Source organism: Microcebus murinus, chromosome 12 (assembly GCF_040939455.1).
Source record: "Microcebus murinus isolate Inina chromosome 12, M.murinus_Inina_mat1.0, whole genome shotgun sequence".
Classification (NCBI taxonomy): domain Eukaryota; kingdom Metazoa; phylum Chordata; class Mammalia; order Primates; family Cheirogaleidae; genus Microcebus; species Microcebus murinus.
In genome coordinates this window covers 83,628,713-83,648,890 of record NC_134115.1, presented here as the reverse complement: position 1 = coordinate 83,648,890, position 20,178 = coordinate 83,628,713, and the positions used below count along the sequence as shown (strand labels likewise).

At 60.5% G+C, this 20,178-nt stretch overlaps 1 protein-coding gene across 2 annotated transcripts in view; it reads right to left on the bottom strand.

Annotated features, from left to right (window-relative positions):
* The window catches only part of NEK6 (NIMA related kinase 6), an 81,584-nt gene that overhangs the window by 9,447 nt on the left and 51,959 nt on the right, over nt 1-20,178 (bottom strand). For both annotated transcript variants that reach the window (XM_076009028.1, XM_012771857.3), the window contains exons 5-8: nt 16,244-16,354; nt 12,383-12,491; nt 11,512-11,619; nt 1,409-1,503 (exon numbers count right to left, since the gene is read on the bottom strand). In XM_076009028.1, the coding sequence (XP_075865143.1) occupies nt 1,409-1,503; nt 11,512-11,619; nt 12,383-12,491; nt 16,244-16,354 (423 nt within the window). The remainder of the gene's footprint in view (nt 1-1,408; nt 1,504-11,511; nt 11,620-12,382; nt 12,492-16,243; nt 16,355-20,178) is intronic.

The following is a 20,178-nucleotide window of genomic DNA, read 5'->3' as shown; positions in this document are numbered from 1 at the left end:
GGAGCTCACTGAAAGGACTCCTCCTGCAACCACCGCCCTGTGGGGGCCCGGACAGAGCACACACCCTGCTTCCCACCTCTGACCTCCGGGCTGCACTCACCCATGGACCCTCAAGAGGGCGCTGTGGGTCACCCACATCTGCTGACCCTCTCCCAGAGGAAGGGGGCCGAGCCACAAGGGCCACACCTCCAGCCAAGCTTTGAACATGAAAATCTGCCCTTACAATAGCAGCCACTGGCTTGTAAAGAAAGCCGGCCGGCCGTGGAGCTGAGACCTTGCAAAGGGGTCAAAGCTTTGATCTCACGGTCTCGATCTGTAACGCAGCACGGGGAAATCCCACCACCAAAAGGCCTGGACCGGGAGGGCCGCCACGGTCCCTACAAGGCCCAGCAGTGGGCAGCGTGTTCCTCGAGCTCACGCACAAGGGCTGGGAGGCAGATACTCAGAGTTGACAGTCCCAAGGGGGCAAAGAAATCTCTGTGGATACCAACAAAACACTCGAGGCCGCCCCTGGACACACTGTCCTGAGCGCCACTGCTGTGGACAGTCACCGGCCACATCAGCTCAATACTGAGGTTCTTTCAGCATAACAGCCCCAAGCCAGACCCCACGGACACTCCAGCGAAACAGAAAGAATCAAGGTTCCAATTCCCAAACCAAACTGTGGTGTCACTGCTTTAGCAGTTTCCAAAGCCATTTTGTGTCTGTTGTTTCATTTATCAGGACTATGACAATGCAAGATAGGTGGGGGACAGGCACAGCAGGATGGCCAGAATCCTGGAGCCGCCTAGCACCAGGGGGTCTAGGGAAGGGTGGCAGGAGGGTGTGGCCACCAACTTGGAGACAGCAGCGTGCTCAGGCCTCCCTCCTGTTTGGTGGCTACAACAGCTTCAAGGCCGAGAATAGCGTGTGCTCCCCAGCCCCTCAGTTACTGGGGCTCAGGGGAGGGGCAGTGGTCTTTAGTGACACTCACGCTGGAGGAACATGGCCACCCCTCAATGGGGAGTGATCCAGAGGCATGAGCCAGGTGTGGCTGTTCTGTCCCCTGCACGGGCCTGGTCCATCAGCCAACGATGAACAATAAACAAAGCATCTGGATGTTAATGTGGTTACCAGGGAAACGGGAGGGGGGCAGCAGGGGGTCTGGGGCTCTGAGCGGCCACACCCCTGCCCTGCTCCCTCGGTGGGCTTTGGCCTGTCTCCCTTCCTGAATCTGAGCAGCCCAGGTGGGACGGCCCAGCCTGCCACTGTCCAGCCCGCTTACCTTGCCAGTCTGGCACTGCGACCGGCCCCACGCTGGGCCGAGGTGGGTGGACGTGAACTGGCAGGGTGAGCCCTGCGCTGACTGGGGGCCCCTAGTGCGTGCGTGTCCCACCCGATGCCACGGAGCCGTGGGCCAGGGGCTTACCTCGTACAGCAAACAGCCCAGGGACCAGATGTCGGACTTGAAGTTGTAGCCGTTCTCATGGATCCTCTCTGGCGACATGTAGTATGGCGTCCCAACTGAAACACAGCAAGGGACAGGTGCTCACGTGCACGCAGGGACATGCTGCAGGAGCACAGGGTGAGGGGCGAGCGGGCGCTGGGGGACAGGGCCCAGGCTCCGAGCAGCCCCTCCCTCTCTGGACCTGTCCCCTCTGTCAGACGAGGGGTGGGCCGACTGGAGGTTCCCACGCTGGCGGGGTGTAAAGCCCATGGGGTGCTGGGGACTTTCAGGAGAGACCTAGTAGCCAGGCTGGGGCTGGGCAGTCTCGGGCGGTGTTTCTACCACCTGCCTGGGGACCAGGGTGTGGGAGCAACTGACCAAACGTCCTTTAAGGTGGCTGAATCCCCACAGAGTCAGGATCAGGCTCTCAACAGTGAAAAGATAACCACTGTTAAGGGTGCCAAGCATTCCACGTGTGTCCTCTCATTCATGTTCCCGGCAGTCCCCTGGGGAGGCACGCCCACTTTTCAGATGGGGAAACCAAGGCTCAGTGAGACAGGCTTGAATAAAAGTGGCAGGAACGGGGTTCAAGCATGGACAGGCTTGTAGCCACCCCTATGGCCAGCAACAATCAGCACGTCCAGACTCGGGGTTGGCCGAGATTTAGCAGGATAGAAAAGGCACGGGCCACAGAAGAAAGGTCTGTGAGTCTTTCACTGCAATTAGGAACTTCAGTTCATCAGAAGACACCACTCAGAGAAATGAAAGGCCACAGACTGCGAGAAATCGTCCCGATACATAGCCCCGACAACAGACTCATACAGAATACATTTTACAGCTTCTGTACATCCGTAAGTAAAAGACAACGTCCTTCTTCATTGAGCAAAGGACTTGAACAGCACTTCATGGAAAAGAATATCCAGATGGCCGATGGGCACACGGAACGTGTTGTTTTCCTCATTACTTGTCCGAGAAGTGCAGATTCAAAACACATTGAGATAGGACCACACACCCAAAAAGCCGAAGTTACAAAAACAGAAGAGGTGACGTGTGGAGCAACTGGAACTCCCCTGCATTGCTGACGGGGACAACGTGGTCCGGCTGCCTCGTTTGGCACCTGTTTGGCAGCACCTGCCACAACTAAACACTGTTGGCACCATGACCTGCCAATTCCACTCCTAGGAGCTCTGCTGCACATCATCACATGCCTCAGTGCACAGCAAACAAGAAAAACGGTTTTCAATGGCGAGGAAAGCCAGAGGACTGCCAGGCCTGTCCCTGTGGTTCTTCCCCCAGGAAAGGCCAACACCCAGGAAACCGTGGAGCGTCGTGTCCTGACCTTTGAGTTCCTGCAGGGCTCTCTCTGGGCAGAGAGGCACATCTCTGAAGAGCTGGAACTGTGCAAAGATGGGAGAATCTCTGAGAGGGAGTGAGCTCCCTGTCACCAGGTGAGAAAACTGCAGCAGAGAGGCTGCTTCATCAGGTCTGGGGTGAGGCCCAGGAATCTGGATTTGTAACCTGAGATTCTGACATCAGCCCATTTGGAGGATGACTTTTCCGGAAGCTTCTGGAACAGATGCGATCGTAGCTCCCTGCAGCCCCGAACTTCTGGACTCAATAATCTTTCCGCCTCAGGATCCTGAGTATCTGGGACTGTAGGCGCACGCTACCACACCCAGCTAATTTTTTTTAAAGTTATTTTTTGTAGAGACAGAGTCTTGCCATGTTGCCCAGGCTGGTCCTGAACTTCTGGCCTCAAGCGATCCTCCCTCCATGGCCTCCCAAAGCACTAGGATTCCAGGTGTGAGCTACCACACCCCACCCGGGACCAGATTTTAAAAATTACTACACAGAGGCATTTTCACTGGCCTGGAGGCACCGTTTTGTGGGACAGAGGCTGCTGCTGTCCTAACTAGAGTCTGCGTAGAGAGCAGGACACCAACCTGGCAGGGGCCGGCCCTGAGATGTGGCCTGTGACACTAGGAAAGAGGGACCCAGGACCCCGAGAGGAACACAGGCCCTTCTGTGAGCCAGACGCAGAAAGCAACGGGTCCAGGCTTCAGGATTTCATGGGCAAAAGACGTTTCAGGGCAAACACAGGGTGGGCAACTTTAAATTTTGCCAAGGAAGGATGTTTAAGAAACACAAAACCCCCAACTACCATTTAGCGTCACTACTATTATGAAAAGATAGCTTAACACTATTTAGTAAAACCCAAAATCAAAGTCCTCTATAAAACTGAAGAAGTCTGACTCTGAACTCTTTATTGCGTTGTTTTTCTCATCTTATTGGAGACGGAGGCAAAGCGTGCCCGCCACGGAGGCTGCGAGCATCGCCGGAGACCAGCGCCCTGCGCTATGAGCTCCCCGGGCCGGGCCTCGCTCCCCAAGCTTCCGGGTGCCCTGCGCAGGACGGCTCCTGGCGGGCACCCCGAGAGTGTCCCCTCCCGGAGTCGACGAATCCATCCACACGTTATCTGCCCGGCTGTGCGTGTCCGTGTGAGCCGCTCCTTCTTGCCCAAGAGGGGTGACCTTCATGAACTCAAGTGTCTAAAATGTGACCGTTGCTTTAACAGGCTACCAACCTCCCTTCCACGGCAATAATCCTGAACAAGGACAGTAGCCATCACTTAAAGACATGACTTTGAGCCACGTGCCATCCCATACACATACTTTATGGCTGAAATCAGGGCCAATTGCTATTCAGCAGGCAGAGCTGTGAGTCAACACTCGGATCTGTGTGGGATTCTCCCAGGGAAGTAAGTCGCAACTTCATGTAGCAACACCTTGTACATTTTGGTCACGAGGGAGCAAAACTCACACGAAGAGCCACGTGTGAAACGGATGCCCTGTCTTAGCCAAGCTGCAGGATGAAACACACAGTGCTCGGTGACAGTTTGAGAACCTCAGGACAAGTCTAGGTGGACTCTAGCACTGGGACTGCCATGGATGGATGCGCCCACAGGTTGGAAGACGACGTGGGGAACAGCAGTGTCCACTGTCTGGCTGCACTGCACCTGCAAGAACCCTGGCCAAGCCCCTCCTGGCTGACCCTGACAGCTCTTCCCACCCCCAAGCTTGTCCTCTTTTTTTTGAGACAGGATCTCACTCTGTCACCCAGGCAGGAGTGCAGTGGTATCGTCATAGCTCACTGCAGCCTCTAACTCCTAGGCTTAAGCCATCCTCCTGCCTCAGCCTCCTGAGTAGCTGAGACTACAGGCATGTGCCACAATGCCCGGATAATTATTTTTTCTTATTTTTTCTGTAGAGACAGGATCTTGATATGTTGCCCAGGCTGGTCTTGAATTCCTTGTCTCAAGTGGTCCTCCTGCCTCAGCTACCCACAGTGCTGGGATTTTATAGGTGTGAGCCACTGTGCCTGGCCCCTCTGCTCACTTTAGATCTGCCTGGGTCTCTACAGGAGGGACTCTGCCTGGGGAGATGACCTGCAGAGTGGCCAGGCCTGTCTGACAGTGAGGCCTCTGAGCACCTGGCCCCCAGCCCGGGTCCTCCCACAATGACCAGCCCAGCCCCAACCCAGCCTGCACTTCCCTTCCCCTCTGTGCCTTTGCACATGCCGTTCCCTCTGCCACCTGGCAGGCTCCTTTAAGGTCCAGCTTAAGTCGCCCCTCTCCTGGCCAGGGAGAGCCAGCTGCTCAGCAGGCCTGAGCGAGTGGGCCTGTCCCTCTGTTCCATCGCCACTTTCCCCCTCTGCCGGGTTCTGAGGCCGATGCTGTGCTCCAGAGCCCCCTCTGGCTGTGGGAAAGGCCTGGGGAGCACAGGGAGAGAGGTTCAGGGGCACTTCTTCCTGTCCATGCCCCACCCTGCCCCGCTGCCTCCTCTCGGCCCTGCCTGCTTGCCCAGTTTCCACTGGTATAAGGGACAAAAGGCAAACACACCCAGATGTAACTCGGAGCTGTCTTCTAAGATGCCAGTGCTGTGAACCCTCATCCGTACTACCTGTCTGTCCATCATCCATAGACTGTCCCTCTGTCATCCGCCCAGCACCTGTTCATCCATCTGTCTGTCCAGCTAGCATCTGTCCATCCAACCCTCCACCCATCGCCTGTTCATCCCCCCACCCACCTAACGTTAACTGAGCTGGCTCTGTGCTGGGACCCTGCAGGAGTGGGCCACCCAGAAGGTAGAGCTGCCTGTCCCAGTGAAGCGTCCAGAAGGAGCCAGGGGACCACATATATCAAGGACTGATCAGTGGCTACAGCCATGTCACCCAGAGGGGCTTGTTAGAAATCTGGGTCCCCAGCCCAACTCCAGACCTGTAGGGTCAGAATCTCCAGGGGTGGAATTGGGACACCTGCACCTCTCACAAGCCCCCTGGAGCTTCCCTCGCCCACCTGCTTATTCTTTCAGATGCTCAGGAAACATGGTGGAACAAGAAAGTAAATGAACCTACGAAGCATTAAGGGAGGGAGGTCTGGCCCACCTTGTGCCAGCACTGGGTCCTCCTGTCCCCACCTCCTGGCAGATTCTCCAGTCCCAACCTAGGGAGGGGCTGCTCCCCCTTGGTCTGTGCATCTTAAAGCTGGGGTGCTCTGCCTGACTGGGGGTATCCTTGACTCGAGTGTTATGAAGCTATGGCGGTGAACACAGCACCTCTTCCTGTTACGCCAGCTTTATCTGGGACTAAGTCACGTATACCCTGGTTTTTTTTTTTTTTTTTTGAGACAGAGTCTCGCTTGTTGCCCAGGCTAGAGTGAGTGCCATGGCTTCAGCCTAGCTCACAGCAACCTCAAACTCCTGGGCTCAAGCAATCCTGCTGCCTCAGCCTCCCGAGTAGCTGGGACTACAGGCATGCGCCACCATGCCCGGCTAATTTTATATATATATTAGTTGGCCAATTAATTTCTTTCTATTTATAGTAGAGACGGGGTCTCGCTCTTGCTCAGGCTGGTTTCGAACTCCTGACCTCGAGCAATCCACCCGCCTCAGCCTCCCAGAGTGCTAGGATTACAGGCGTGAGCCACCGCGCCCGGCTTAAACCCTGGTTTTTATGCAGACAACAGACACGCAAACATGATAGAGCACAACGCACACTTGCACATGAATTTTAGAGATAAAACAAGACACTTCAAAGAAACCCCCAGCTCACAGCAGCTGAGGACGCGTCCCAGGCCCCAGGGGAGTGAGATTTGGGGTAACAGTGGGGAAAGCCGGCAGGAGGAGGAGGCCTGCGGACCGGGGCCCTGTCTAGGGGGACCCTCCGTGGGTGGCGCAGCCCGGCCCGGCCCGTCTCCCAGCGACACGCAGAGGCAGAGCCGCGCACAGCCACCCTCACTGCCGTTCCCCGTGACGGGGACAGAACTGTGACACGGAAGAGGTGCCTGATAAACCCTGACCTCCCTGAGCCTTTACCTAGAACTCGATTCCCAACCCCGCAGACAGCGGAGAACGCAGGCCCTGAGAGCGGGAGGCTGATTAAGGGGCCCCGCCTCCCCGAGATGCGCCATCCTGTCAAAACAAACTCCACCGCGTTTTGAAATGCTGGTGGCGTCTGAGACGTGTTCATTAGAAATGAAAAAGGCAGCTTTCGCACGGAGAGGCTGGCGTCTGCAAGCCGCCCCTCTTCCCCAAAGCGGGGTTGGGAAGTGGCCGCAGGGACGTGGACTCCTTGCCGATGTCCACCCACCAAGCGGGACTTCGGGCTGGACGTCTGTGCGTTGGGGCCGAATCCACGAGGGGACAGGCAGGGGCATGTGGAGAAGGCCTGGACTGGGAGCTGGACCCAGCTGGGCGCGACCCGCTCCAGCCACTCACTTGCCGAGAACCGAAACTCTCTCAGCCTCAGTTTCCCCACCAGTAAAGCAGAGACCCTCTCCCGTTAAGAGGCCTGGATTCCCTCTCTGGACCTGGGAAGTGACTAGCTGGACAGTGTATGGTTCACGGTGAAGACTAAATGGATTCTCCTCCCAGGCTGAAGCTCCACGGGGCAGAGCCCAAGCTGGCCCTCCCAGAGAGCAGCCCCGGGCCACACAAATCCTTGATGAATGAATGAATGAGCAAACAAATGAGTTCCAGTTTGCACCCAAGGTCCAGATGGATTCCTCGCTTGCTTAAGATTCTCCCTTCCTCCTGTCGGGTGCCACCTCCTCTCTCACAGTTTGTGCCTCTGAAAATGCCAGGAACGTGGCAGCCAAACAGGCCACGGTGGCCCCCATCACCACCCACCCAGGGTCAGCGCTCAGAACTTGCTGGAGCTCAGGCTTGGGCTCTACCCGCTCAGGCAGGTTGTCTGGGTCAGAGGGACTGGCAGATGTTCCCAGGCATCCCACGCTGCTGGGATGGGGCGTCGGGGGGACGCAACCGCATGGCCCCGTGCCTGCTTTGCTGGCGTCCCCAGGGACGCGTGGCCGTGAGGTCCGTCTACCCACTCGGCAGACGTTCCACGAGGCCCAGCAACGCAACGGTGCCAGGCGTGGGCACAGACACACAAGGAGAGGAGGCTCCGTTCTTCCCCGAGGGGCCAGGACACGGCCCGCAGGCACCGGTGGGGAGGTCGGACGGGCCCTTCCTCGCGGGAGCAGGCGCTGGAGACCCTCTCCCGACACCTTCTCTGGGCACCCACGACCCGAGCCCACGCCAGGCCACGCTGCGGGCTGGCCCCCAGGAGATGGGCCCCTGGACCTGGGCTGACTCCCCAAGGGGCTCCAGTACCGCCTGCTGGGTGGCCACAGGGATGTGGTCTCACCTCTCTGAACCTCAGTTTCCTCATCTGTACAATAGAGATCATAAGCCTGTTGTGATGATTTACAAAACAGCAAAATGTTTGCTGAACTGTTTTTAAAGGCTCGTCACCATTGTTAACTTGCCTTTGCAGTGAGTTTGGTGACTACGGAAAACCGAACTTAAGGGCCACTCTGGGAGGGGCGAAGCAGCCCCAGGCTCCTGGCCACCCTGGGCTCCTGGGGGTGCGGTTTAGAATCAGGGAGCCTAGCCCCTGCCTGCACACAGTAGGCCCTCAGGAGACGGTGCCACCTGTCCCCTCACCAGGCCACCTGGGACTGTGTCTGTCCCCTCAAAAGCAGTGGAAGCCACATAACGGCATGTCCCCTGCACCCAGCCCAGGGCCAGGCATTCAGCTCAAGTTAGGAGGAAAGAACTCATGCCCTGTGGCCAGGCCGGGCACCGGGAGACCCAGCGTGCCCTGACCGCTTGTGCCCGACGGCGGTCGCCCCCAGCCAGACCTGTTCCCGCAGCCCCAGAGGCAGCGAGGGCCGGCCTGGGCCTGGGTGGGAGCCGGCGCCCTGCCCGCCCCATCAGCCCGCGGCCACTCTGTCCCCACCGCGGAGGAGCCGGGCCTGCTCTCCCAGCCCCACAATTTGTCTTGCAGCTGCTGCCGTTGCTCGGAGCGAGACACTTGCTTGTAGCTTGAGCGCTGTGTATAGGCAAATCTTTCATTTTTCTTTCATTATGCCGGCGTGTACTGTCACTTAATTTTTATGTATGCAATCCTTCCTGACAAATATGATCTGCTGCCTGGTAATTTGTCTGACGCTCATTCTGTTCTGTGCTCTAATTACGGCTCCTATTCCTGACACCGAGGCAGCCGCTCTGCCACCGCTGGGTACCGCACCTGTCAGCCCGACCATGGCACTGACTAATGCCCTTTCATGCCAGCCTCGTGTTAGCAAATACAGAGGCGGGGAGGGGGCCCGGGGAGGGGCAGGCAGGAGGAAATCAGATTTGCATAAGCCCAGCTCTCGGGTCAGCAGCCTTAGGAGACGAGGTGGTTGCCAGGGCGACATGGCTGCCACCACGCGTTCCCGCATAGTAGGTGCGCACTGGATTCAGCGGATGCATAATTCATGCCCACGCGCAGGGTGTGAAGGGGCCCCTGCCCCCGTGTCCTTCCCGAGTCACGTGGCAGCGGCAATTAGTTCAATCTGTTGCCTGACCCGATGTGTGTGTGAGCCGTAGCTGCTCGCAGGCCACGCTGTGGGAGGGGTCTTTCCCTGTGTCTTGGGGACTTCAGGTCCTGGGCTCTGGCTTTGCCCCCTGCCAGTCTGGAGCCCTGGTGGGGGCACAGGTGGCCCTCAGTTCTGGGGGCTTGTCCTGCAAGCAGGGGCTTGCAGAGTCCCATGCGGGCCGCAGCTCCATGGCATCGCCTGGACGCGGGCACATGGCCCGCAGCGGGGACAGGCCCCAGGAGGAATCCTTTCACCCACGACGCGGCCCAGTCAGCTGCTCACAGACCTCAGGAGGAGCCGGGCTGACGAGGGCAGCCTTCTCCCAAGTTCCAATTCCTTCTCATTAATATAATAAGTGCACCAGTCCGAGTCGATAAAATCACACTGTCGGATGAGACCACATCTCCGCCCGGTGCTGACGGTCCGATCCTAACCGGCTCTGACGGAGCGCCGCAGCCTTCCGCAGCGGGACGGAGAAAGGCTCGGAGCTGACGGACAGGCGACAGGAGGCAGCGCCTTTAACTCTTCGACAGTTTCCCTTCAATTCTCTGGCCTTTTCAAAGCTCTTAAACCGGGTAAGTAAACAGTCGCAAACCAGCCAGAACACTCGGTTTTTCACAAGGACGTGTCCGCGGGGACTGGAAAGGCCAGGGGCCGGGTTCTTGGCGGGAGGCCCGGACGCCAGCCCCACGCCCGCACTCCGCCCTGGCTCTGCCGCCGGATTTCACATTCCTCGTCCTCTGCAAAAAGGAAGGACCCTACGGACCCTCTGGGCTATCAAAGGTGTGAACGGAGAATCACACACTCCCCCAGGCGGCCAGGTGTCCCCAGGGTGGGATGGGAATGAGGGTCTCAAAAGGAAGCACTCCCCACGCCCTCCTGTAGGCCGCTGGAGGTTTCTCCTCCCCGTGCAACGCGCTGGAGTCTGAGCAGCCGCGGGACATGACGGTTTCCACAGGACAGCGAGGCTTCCAGAAAGCCCCTCTGCCCTCCCCAGACGGAGCCGCTCGCACGCCGGGCTCGCCACGGGCACTCGGGGGCTTCCTGGCTGGAGCCGGGAGCAGCGGCATGCAGGACGGCAGCCCTCTGCTGCGGCCCGGCTGCCCCCTGCGGATGGACGCGGGTGCCTCGCCCGCCCGCGACTGGGCCACGCGCGGGAACAGGGACCTCGGGAGCGCCTTCCGCTGCAAACGTGCCTCGAGTGGCCTGGAACTGGCTTTGGGAAACCAGGAGGCCCTGCCCACCCCAGGGGCCTCTGTGAATCGTGCCCTCCGGCAGGCAGCCGTGGCGAAACCTGATGCGCCGCACTGTCGAGCCCAGGGGACCCTGTACCAAGCTCCACCTGGGGCCTTGCCGCTTCCTATAGTCTAATTAAATGAGAAAACTCTCCATCTTCCATCATTCCAAGTTTCGCACTCGGTCAGGTGCCCCCGTGTGGACGCTGAAGCTTGCACTGTTGCTTGTGCCCCGAAACACACGCCTGCCGAGTCCAGCCCAACACCCCTGGCCCCCAGCACGGCGTCCAGCCCCCCGAGTTGGCGTTCAGGGCCCCGCCTGCCTTTCCTGCTGCTCCTGCTGCAGCCCCAGGACCCTGCTCCCTGCCAAGCCGAGGCAGCCGCTGGGCCTCACGCCGAGGCTCTCCCTTTATCTTTCCTGGAATGCTGTTCCCTCCCTCCCAGTCCCAACGGCTCCTAGTCCCCTTCACGGTTCAGCTAGAATGTCACCTCCTCCTGGGTGAGTCCTTGGCCCCCACAACTTCAAAACTGCCCGTTTAAAAGCCCAAAACTGGAAACAGCTCAACGTCCACCCCCAGAGGATGGGCCGAGTGGGGCGTGCCCAGGACGGACACCACACGGCAAAGAGAGGGCCCAACGACAGTGGCAACAACAGACACACCCACACCTCCCACTCCATGTAATGGGCTCAGTCGGTCCTTCCTGGGAGGAACAGGAGGTGACAGGAGGGTGCAGGGAAGCCCCAACCAGGCTGCCCCAGGCCTCAGTTTCTCCCTTCTGGGTTACTGTTCTGCACAGATGAGTAAACTCGAGGCTCACTCGGGGCAGGCACTTTCCTGCACGAACCTACCAGAGGCGCGTGGGAGAATACCTGCATTTCCCTGCAGGACCCCGGGGCTGTGGGGTGCAGACAGGCGCCCCCTTACCTAGGGAGTGGGCCGCGGTGGTCTCAGAGCTGAAGAAGCGGCCCAGACCGAGGTCACCAAGCTTCACGATGCCTGTGGCCGTGATGAACACGTTGGCAGGCTTGATGTCTGTAGGACAAGGAGAAGGGGGTTGGCGTGGGGCTAGGACGGCAGGAGAGGGTGGCCCAGGCAATGCTCCCTTGGGGCAAGACCCCACCCCAGCTCTGGCTGTGCAGCCTTGGGAAATTTACCATCTCTCCCTGAGCCTCAGTTTCCTCACCTATAAAATGGGTCTAACTTCACCTACTTCCCAGAGCTGCTGTGAGTTCTATGAGAGCAGAGATTTTTGTGCTATTATTTCCTTTTCTAGCGTGGTATCCCAAGCCTTGCACACAGCAGCCGCTCAGCGGAACTCTGTGTAACGAACGGAGCACTCCATGGTGCCTCCCACACGGCAGATGCCAGTCATCAGAGGAGTGACCGAACAGAGGGATCAGGGCAGGTTACTTCCTGCCACTTGTCAAATTTTGGGAATGCTCCTTTGCAGGTGTCCCACCTGTTGGCCCAGCCAACGCCTGCCAAGACGTGGAAGCCCATGGGAAAGTTGCCCTCTCTGGGCGGCTTCCCCACCTCCCAGGCCGGTGCTGGGGACTGGCGACAGTGGTCGAGTGTGGCCCCCGCTGCTGTGGCTCCTGTAACTGTCTGGCGCTGGGCGTCCCCACCCCGAGAGGCCCCGATGCGTGTGTGCAGCTGCTGGACACCCCCCCACGTGGGGAACAGAGTGGCCCAGCTTCCTCATGGCCGCCCGAGGAGCCAGGAGGAGTCGCAGGGAAGCTCCTTCCTCGGTCCCAGAGGCACGTGGCCTCCCGTGGGCCCCCAGGGCGGCACGTACCTCGGTGCATGACGCGCCGCGAGTGCATGTGCTCCACGGCGCTGCACAGCTGCACGAAGTACTTCCATACCGTCCTCTCGGGGATGAGCCGCTTCTGCTTCTTAAAGTACTGCGTTGGGGAGACAGACAGGCGGACAGGCCAGGTGAGCGCTGTGACGAGGAGGGCTGTGGGACGAGGCCCTGTTCCTTCCCCAGTGGGCAGCTGACGCCGGGCACGGGGGTGGGGTGGGCAGGCTGCCCAACAGACGGTGAACCCAGAACCCGGAGTGCGAGCTCACTAGGACTTCTGGAACCTCCCGGACACAGCCCCACAGGGGGCTCCCTGCAGGAGTGGACCCGGTGCGGGACCCTCTGCCCCCCGCGCTGGCCTGGCCAGGAGGCAGCACCTGGCACACATCTGTGGCTAAATCCGAGCCGCCACCACCTCCGTGGAGCTGGCAAGTCTCGGCACACCACGACTGTCAACAGGCACGGCAAGAACCTCGAGGACGTGGGCTGACATTCTCAGACGGACCCCTAGTTCCAACAGGCACTGTCTACTTCACTGGAAAAACATTTGATGTTCCAGAAAACAAACAAACAAAAAGAACAAAAACAAAAAGCCTCAGGCTGCACCGAATGAGCTGAGAGAGCAAGCGAAGTCTAGAAGGAGCAGGCCAGGGGCACGTCCCAGCCACAGGTCAAACCAGGACGGGGGTCTCCCGGGTGCCAGGCCTGGGGGCCAGGGCATGACTCGTACACCAGCTACCCGCAGGGCCCTGTGTCAGGCCCTGCTCTGGCACGGGGAAGGCGGCACCGAGCCGGGACGCGCCGAGCGCCTGCCCTAGGCAGGGAGGGCCGGGCCCGTCCCACAGATGAGGAAACTGAGGGCTGCACAGTGAAGCAGAGTCACGGCTCAACCCCAGGCCTTCGCCTAGAAAGCCCGAGCTCTTAGCCACTTCAGAGGACACCAGTCACCGCTGTCATGAGGGGTTTAGGCGCGTGCTCAAGGCCACCCAGCTGGGATCGGGTCAGGGCACCTCCCACAGTGGGACAGTCGCGGCTGGGACCCAGCCCCTGGCCTCGCAGCAGATCCCGACGCTCTCCTGCGGCGCCTTCTGGGAGAGGGGCCCCACGGCGCGCCGTCCCAGGCGCTCGGCTCGGACCCCCACCCCGGGCCCCCGCGGCGGGCCAGGCTGGGGTGTTATTTACGCTACGACGTTAGTTAATCCTCATTATGGCATTTATGCGGGGGTGTGCGTGGCCGAGAGTGGTGATTTTCTAAATGTCACGTCCTACAAGCGCCGTCTGACATTTAGCGGGAAGGCGCAGCGTCTCTGGTGGGTTCCAGGGCGGCGGCAGCTCCTGGCTTCGCTGCTCCTCATAAATAACCCGGGCCGTGGCTGTGGGGCCACGCTTGGCCCTTGGGACACAGGCCTTGCTGGCCAGCAGCCTCCGAGGGCAATGGGGCGACTATGGCTGGGCCCTGCAAGGCCCCCGATCCTCTGGGAACCGAGGCAGCCTGGGAGTGGGAAGGCACTGCGCTGGGTATGTCACAGACGAGGAAACTGAGGCACAGGGTCTTGCCCAAGGCCATCCAGTGGGCGTGTCTGACTTGGGGCCTGGTCTCCCCATGGCCTGGCCTCAATTAGATATGAGCCCCCAGCAGGAGCGGTAGGGGAAGGGGAGCGGGGGAGGGGAGGCAGCGCGCCGGGGAGGAGGGCCCGAGGCCCTGAGCAGCCGGTCTACACCCTAGATTCAGTCCCACTGCTCAGACTGTCTGAGCCCTGAGCCAGCACCGTCCCTGGGGAAGCCAGGCAGGGTGCAGGACGCAGGGGAGGCTGGATAGGGAGGGGACGACCAAGGCACACGGACGAGGTGCAGGATGCTGACCGGATGCGCACACACCTCCCTCCTCTCCCTGCTGGCCAGGCCCGCGGCGCCCTCCCCAGCACGCGCCCTGGGCTGTGGAAACCGAGGCTCAGGAAGAGCGGGTTTTGCCCCCCTCCATCCCCCTGCCTGACCCCACCCCACTCCACGGACTGGACTGGGAGGCCACAAGGGTGTCTGGGCTGCACTGGGGCAGTGCTGGAAGGTGACAAGGAGGCGCCCTCCTCCACCACCTGCCTGTCCCTGCCCTCGCTGCTCCCTCCGCTCTGCATCCAGTCTGTCTTCTAGAACGCAGAGCTGACCATGTCTGCACCCTGCCACCAGTCTTGGGAGGCTTCTCTGGCTTTGGGGCGTGGCCTGATCCTGAGCCTGGAGCAAGAGGCCCGCATGGTCTGGCCCCACCGAGTGCTTCCACCCCCTGGGCTCCTCCTCCAACTGCTCCTTCTTCTGGACTGCTCATCTCCCCTCAAGTCTCGGCTCAAGTGCCCCCTCCTCCAGGAAGCCTCCCCGGACTCCCACAGGGCCTGAACTTGGCTTGCTCATTCTGGCTCTTAACTGCTCATTCACGGGTCTGCCTTCCTGTTAGAATCCAGGCTCCCCAAGGGCAGCACCCGCGCCAGTGGCACCCCCAGGTCTTGGCACGAGGGCCGGCATGCAGTGCGTGCGCGTTCGGTGAGAGAACAACACGTGAAGGAGAAACAAGAGAAGCGGGCGGGGGAGGAACTAAGACATGATGTAGCACATCTGCTCCCACCAGGGATCCGAGTGGAGATTAACATCCCTGCAAACGCATTAATATGTCAACGAAAATATAAAAGCAGGTGATAACAGCTCAAGTAATGCCGCTTCCCCGCGATGCCTGTATTCCTAGGAGCCAAATTTCAGAAGAGCAAGCACCGAGCACTGCTCAGTCCCCAGCGCCTGCTGGGAAGATGGAGAGTCCACGTCTGGCCCCGTTTTCCAAGCGTGGCTGGGAGCAGGTGGGGGCCCAGGGGAGGCCCAGCCTCACGCAGAAGCTGGCCGATGGGCCCCGGGGAGGGAGCGACGGGGCGCCCACAAGAGTGGCTGGAGACTCGGGGCCCAGCAGGGAAGCAGGTCCCGAGGGAGGTGCGGGGAGTGCCGGGGCTGGGCAGACCTGGCCTCCCGCTTAGAGGCCGTGCACGCTGGGCCGGGGACCGCACTTCCCTGAGCTTGCTCTCTGAGGACAGCAGGGACTCAGCGAGTGGGGCGTGACACGCGTGGCCCAGTCGTGGCCGAGAGCAGGTGCTCTCTCAGTGCAGCTGCGGTGGGCCCTAGCGCCGGACTCAGGTGGCCCTCGCCCCGGGAGGTGGCGCGAGGCGTGCGGAGGTGTGTGCTGGGGCGGGGGTACAGCGCAGGAGGCAGCCCTGGCGCCAAGCCCGCCTGTGTGATTGGGCCGGTCGCTCGACCTCTTGAAGACCCTGGGCACTGGCCGTTACGTGGAAATGACGATCGCCACTAGGGCTAGGGAGATCATTTTGGGGACAATGTCCATTGAAGGGTACCCATGCTACGAAAACAGAGACCTGGGCCACAGGCATGGCTCTGTCCCACAATGCTGGGTGTCCTCCGGCAAGTCTCTTAAGCTCTTTGGGCTCAGTGTTCCCCTTCTGTGAAATGAGGTGGTTGGGACTATAAGACACTGTCCCGAGAGCTGGGGTCTGGCCTAATGGGCTGCTGTCCCTGCTCCTCTGAGGCAGAAGTGGCCCCTGAGCCCATGGACGGGCAGGGGGTTGGCCCTCCAGCAGCCACTGGCCTCTCCGGGCATCATGGTGCCTTGCGCTTGCTCTTGTGAGCAGAGCTTCCCTGCGGCCGGTGGGAAGAGAGAGGCACCCCAGCAACGGCCATGGGGCATGGAGCCCAGAGGGCCCTCGCCAGCCACAGCTGGGGCCTGCGGGCACTGGCAACAGGGCTCGGGAGACGCCGCGGCCCCGGGCAGCCCTGGCCCCTGCCCGACCTCCTGCCTGGCCTCACCTTGATCATCTGCGAGAGGTCGCCTGCGTCGGCCAGCTCCAGCACGATGTTGAGCTCGTTGTCTTCGATAAACGAGTCCAGGTACTTGATGATGTTCGGATGGTTCAGTTGCTGTGCGAGGAGAGAGGGCGGCGGGCGCCAGTGAGACACGGTCCGGCCCCAGCACCTGCCCACGCCGGCGCCCCGTCAGCGCCCTGTGACAGCGGCCCTGGCACCTGCTCCGAGGAGCCTGCCTGGGGAAAGACCTGTGCTTTGGAGCCGGGCAGACCTGGGTCACGCTGGGAAAGCCACTTTGCATCCCTGAGTCTCTGTTTCCTCATCTGTGAAATGGGCACAATGTTTTCAAACGTAGCTGTCAAGAGGAGATGGGCTGACACCCTTGCGATGTGTCACACGGCGCCCGAATAGAGCCACGTAAGACTCAACAGACACTTGTAGAAATGACGCCCCTCAGGGCAGGACTGGGCCCCCACCGGCCTGGCCCTGTGCAGTCGCCACTCGGGATTCACCTCCTCCCCTCCTCCTCCCCACGCTTTCTCAATTCTGACCCGTAGCTTGTGAAATCTCCGTGGTGAGACCCGCCAGGCCGCCGCTCAGCACCGAGCCCCTGCCGCCGCGCGTCGGCCGTGCGTGTGCTGACGACGGAGCGTGGAGCCGACGGGGCGGTGCCCACGCGGGAGGCAGGCCCCGCCAGGCTGAGAGGAGCCCCTGGCAACTCTTATTAATGAAACTGACCCTGTACACCCAAGTGATTCCAGGACCTGGGGGCAGTGCAGGGGACTCAAACATCCAGAGGCCAATTTAGGGCACATTCCCTAAAAGGCCTGGAGCCGTGCCGACCTGTGTCCGTCCTTGGATTCTAGAACAAGGGGGAACCTGGGCGGACATCGCAGAGCCACGCCATCCCCCAGGCCAGGACCCGGGGGTGGGCACCCGGTCAGGGAGGCCAGGAGAAGGCAAAGCTGCCGGCCCACTTGGGCCTGGGCAAGGCTCCAGCGTGTGCTCTTGAATGTCTTCAGGAATGTTTTTAGAAACTAGGAACGTGCAGGCCAGGGCAGCAAGTGCCGAAGAGCTGCCCTGTCCTGGGAGGGGAAACATCAGGTGTAAACCTGGTAGGGGGCAGGAGGAGGGAGCTGAGGGAGGAGCTGTGATTGTGTCCCAGCCCACGCCCAGGCAGGCCGGCAGGGAGAGGTGGAATTTCCAGTCAAGGGAGACGGCTACTAACTGTGACATGGTCACGGACGACTTGGAGGGCCCATGGCGAGGGAATCCACCTAGAGCGGGGAGAGAGGGGATGCCATGGAAGACTTCCTGGAGGAGGTGGCATCTGAGCTGAGGTCTGAGGGGAGAATGAGAATTGCAAGGGGGTATGAAGGAGCCACCCGTGCAAAGGCCCTGTGTTCGACTGAACAGAGGCCGGTGTGGCTGGTGGGACAGCAGGGGAGGGGGCGTGCCCGGGGCCGAGGGTGGGGCCCGGGGAGGGCAGACCACACAGTGCCTCACAGGGCCCTTGAGGACTCAGGTCTCTGCTCAGAGCAATGGGGAGCTCTGAATGCGCTGAAGGGGTCAGACCGCACAGAGCTTTTTATTGTGTTATCTTTTTGGTACTGATTTACAAGACTATTTACGTGTAAATATTCTTTATATACGTAAATACACATATCTAGGATCAGCGAGCCCAGAACCAGGTCTCAGCTCTTCCTCCCCCGCCCGTGCGCGTCTGTGTGCGCGTGTGGTGTAAGTCCTTTCCCAGGTGAGGGCTTGCTAATGTTTTTCTCCACCTGTGACTTGCCTTTTCGCTTTCGTGTGGTGTCTCTGATAGGCACAAGCTATTCCTTCTGACAAAGTCTAAACGAGCACTTTCTTCTTTACGGTTAATGCTCCTTGTGTCCCCGCCTAGGGCAACTGTGCTTATTCTCAGGTTATGAAGATTTCCCCCCGTTTTTTTCCCAGCAAACTTTACACTCGAGCTTTAGCTTTTATGTCTAGTCTGTGACATGCTTCAAGTTAACTTCTGTGTGCGCGGCGTGAGGCAGGGCTCAGGCTCGCTTTTCTCCGCTGGGATGTCCAGCTCTCCTGGACCCTGGGTTGAACGTCTTTCCTTTGTCCACTGAGCTGTTTCGGTGCCTTTGTCAAAAGTCCCCTTGCCTGGACTTTGTTTTGAGGAGGGCGTCCTGGAGCTGACCCTGGCTGCCCTGAGCTGCCCTCAGCACACTCACATTCTGCAGACGTGCTTTCCAGCCACAACACAGCATCAGAGCAAGCGAACGGCAGCTTAAAGTGCTTTACACCCCGAGGCACGTCACACACTGCGGCGGCTGAGTAGCCTCGCTCCTTCACCCTCCTCTCAGACCCCACCTCGTTCCTGGCCTGGGAGAGCTCACCCCGCTAGGGAGGGCTCCCCGAAACCTGCCCCGGTCATCCGCAGTCCAGGCATCACAGTTCTCCAACAACTTGGAAAAACGAGAGCGGGGCTTGGGAGGGAATTAAAGCTTCGGTCGGGGATGTGCTGGCTCCCGGGGAGGGGGGCAGGAGGCTCCTCTCCCAGTTCCTGGGGCGAGGTCTGAGGCCAGGCGGCTGGGGGTCCCTCAGACACCCAGGCAGTGTACCAAGGCACAGGCCAGGAGGCCCGGGCGTCACCTGGGCTAAATCCCCCAGGCCCACAGAAGAAACTGAGCCTAGAACCTGGTCCGGTGACCCAGAACCCCAGTCCACATGGAGTCCCCTTCCCAGCTGTGGCCTCCTGGAGAGCCCGGGTGGGTCCGGAAGGGACGTAGAAAGTGGCCGGGTTTTGCCTGGCTGTGCAGGCAGCTGCTGAGGGCTGAGCGGGGGCAGAAGGGTGGGAGGGAGAGCCAGGAGTGAAGGCCCCACGCAAGGTGCTGGGGCCTTCACTGCCCTGGCCTGCACGTTCCTAGTTTCTAAGAACATTCCTGAAGACATTCAAGAGCACACGCTGGAGCCTTGCCCAGGCCCAAGTGGGCCGGCAGCTTTGCCTTCCCCTGGCCTCCCTGACCGGGTGCCCACCCCCGGGTCCTGGCCTGGGGGATGGCGTGGCTCTGCGATATCCGCCCAGGTTCCCCCTCGTTCTAGAATCCAAGGACAGACACAGGTCGGCACGGCTCCAGGCCTTTTAGGGAATGTGCCCTAAATTGGCCCCTTTGAAGCTCTGCCCTCCGGCTCCGCTCTCTGGAGCTGGAAGCCCCTCCCAGGCAGAACAGGCAGCAAGTCTGTGACTCGTCTTCCCCACTGCGCCGCATCCCCACGCCCAGCATTCAGTGGTGCTCAGAAACTGCCAAACGCAGGGATACACGCCCGCGTCCCAAAGGGACCCGCCGCCTTCCCGCCCCACACTTGGCAGCTGCTGCCCCACCACTCTGTACGGGAAGCTTCAGGTTTGGGATCTTGGCACCAATGACACGGACGGTGTCACCCAGCCGCCCCTGAGAACCACGTTTCCTTTTGTTTTGCAGGAAGCACCTCGCGCCCCGCGCATCCTGTTGACTTCCCGCCTCACGCGCCCGTCCTCGAGGGAAGGGCTCTAGTGCGTGCGCACCGAGCACAGCCGCCCGTCCTGCCACGGGAATGAGCCGCCGCAGCCCCCGCCTCGGAGCGGCCTGAGCCTGGCATGACCGGGCCTGGCTGGGGGAGGATTCTGTCCCTTCCCCAGGGCTGCGGCACAGCCGAGTGCCACCGAGCATGGGCTCAGAGGTGGCACACCCCTTGCTCACTAGCTGTGTGGCCGTGGCCGGCTTTTGACTCTCAGGACCTCGGTTTCCTCATCCGTGGAAGGGGCGCGATGACAGCAGTGCCGTCCACGCGCTGGGGGCGTCAGTGAGGGAACGAGTCCCGTGAGCCCCGTGAGCCCCGTGCGTGTGGCACGCACTCAGCCCGAGGCAGCCCCGTCGCCATGGATATCACTTCCGCCTGCCGACGCC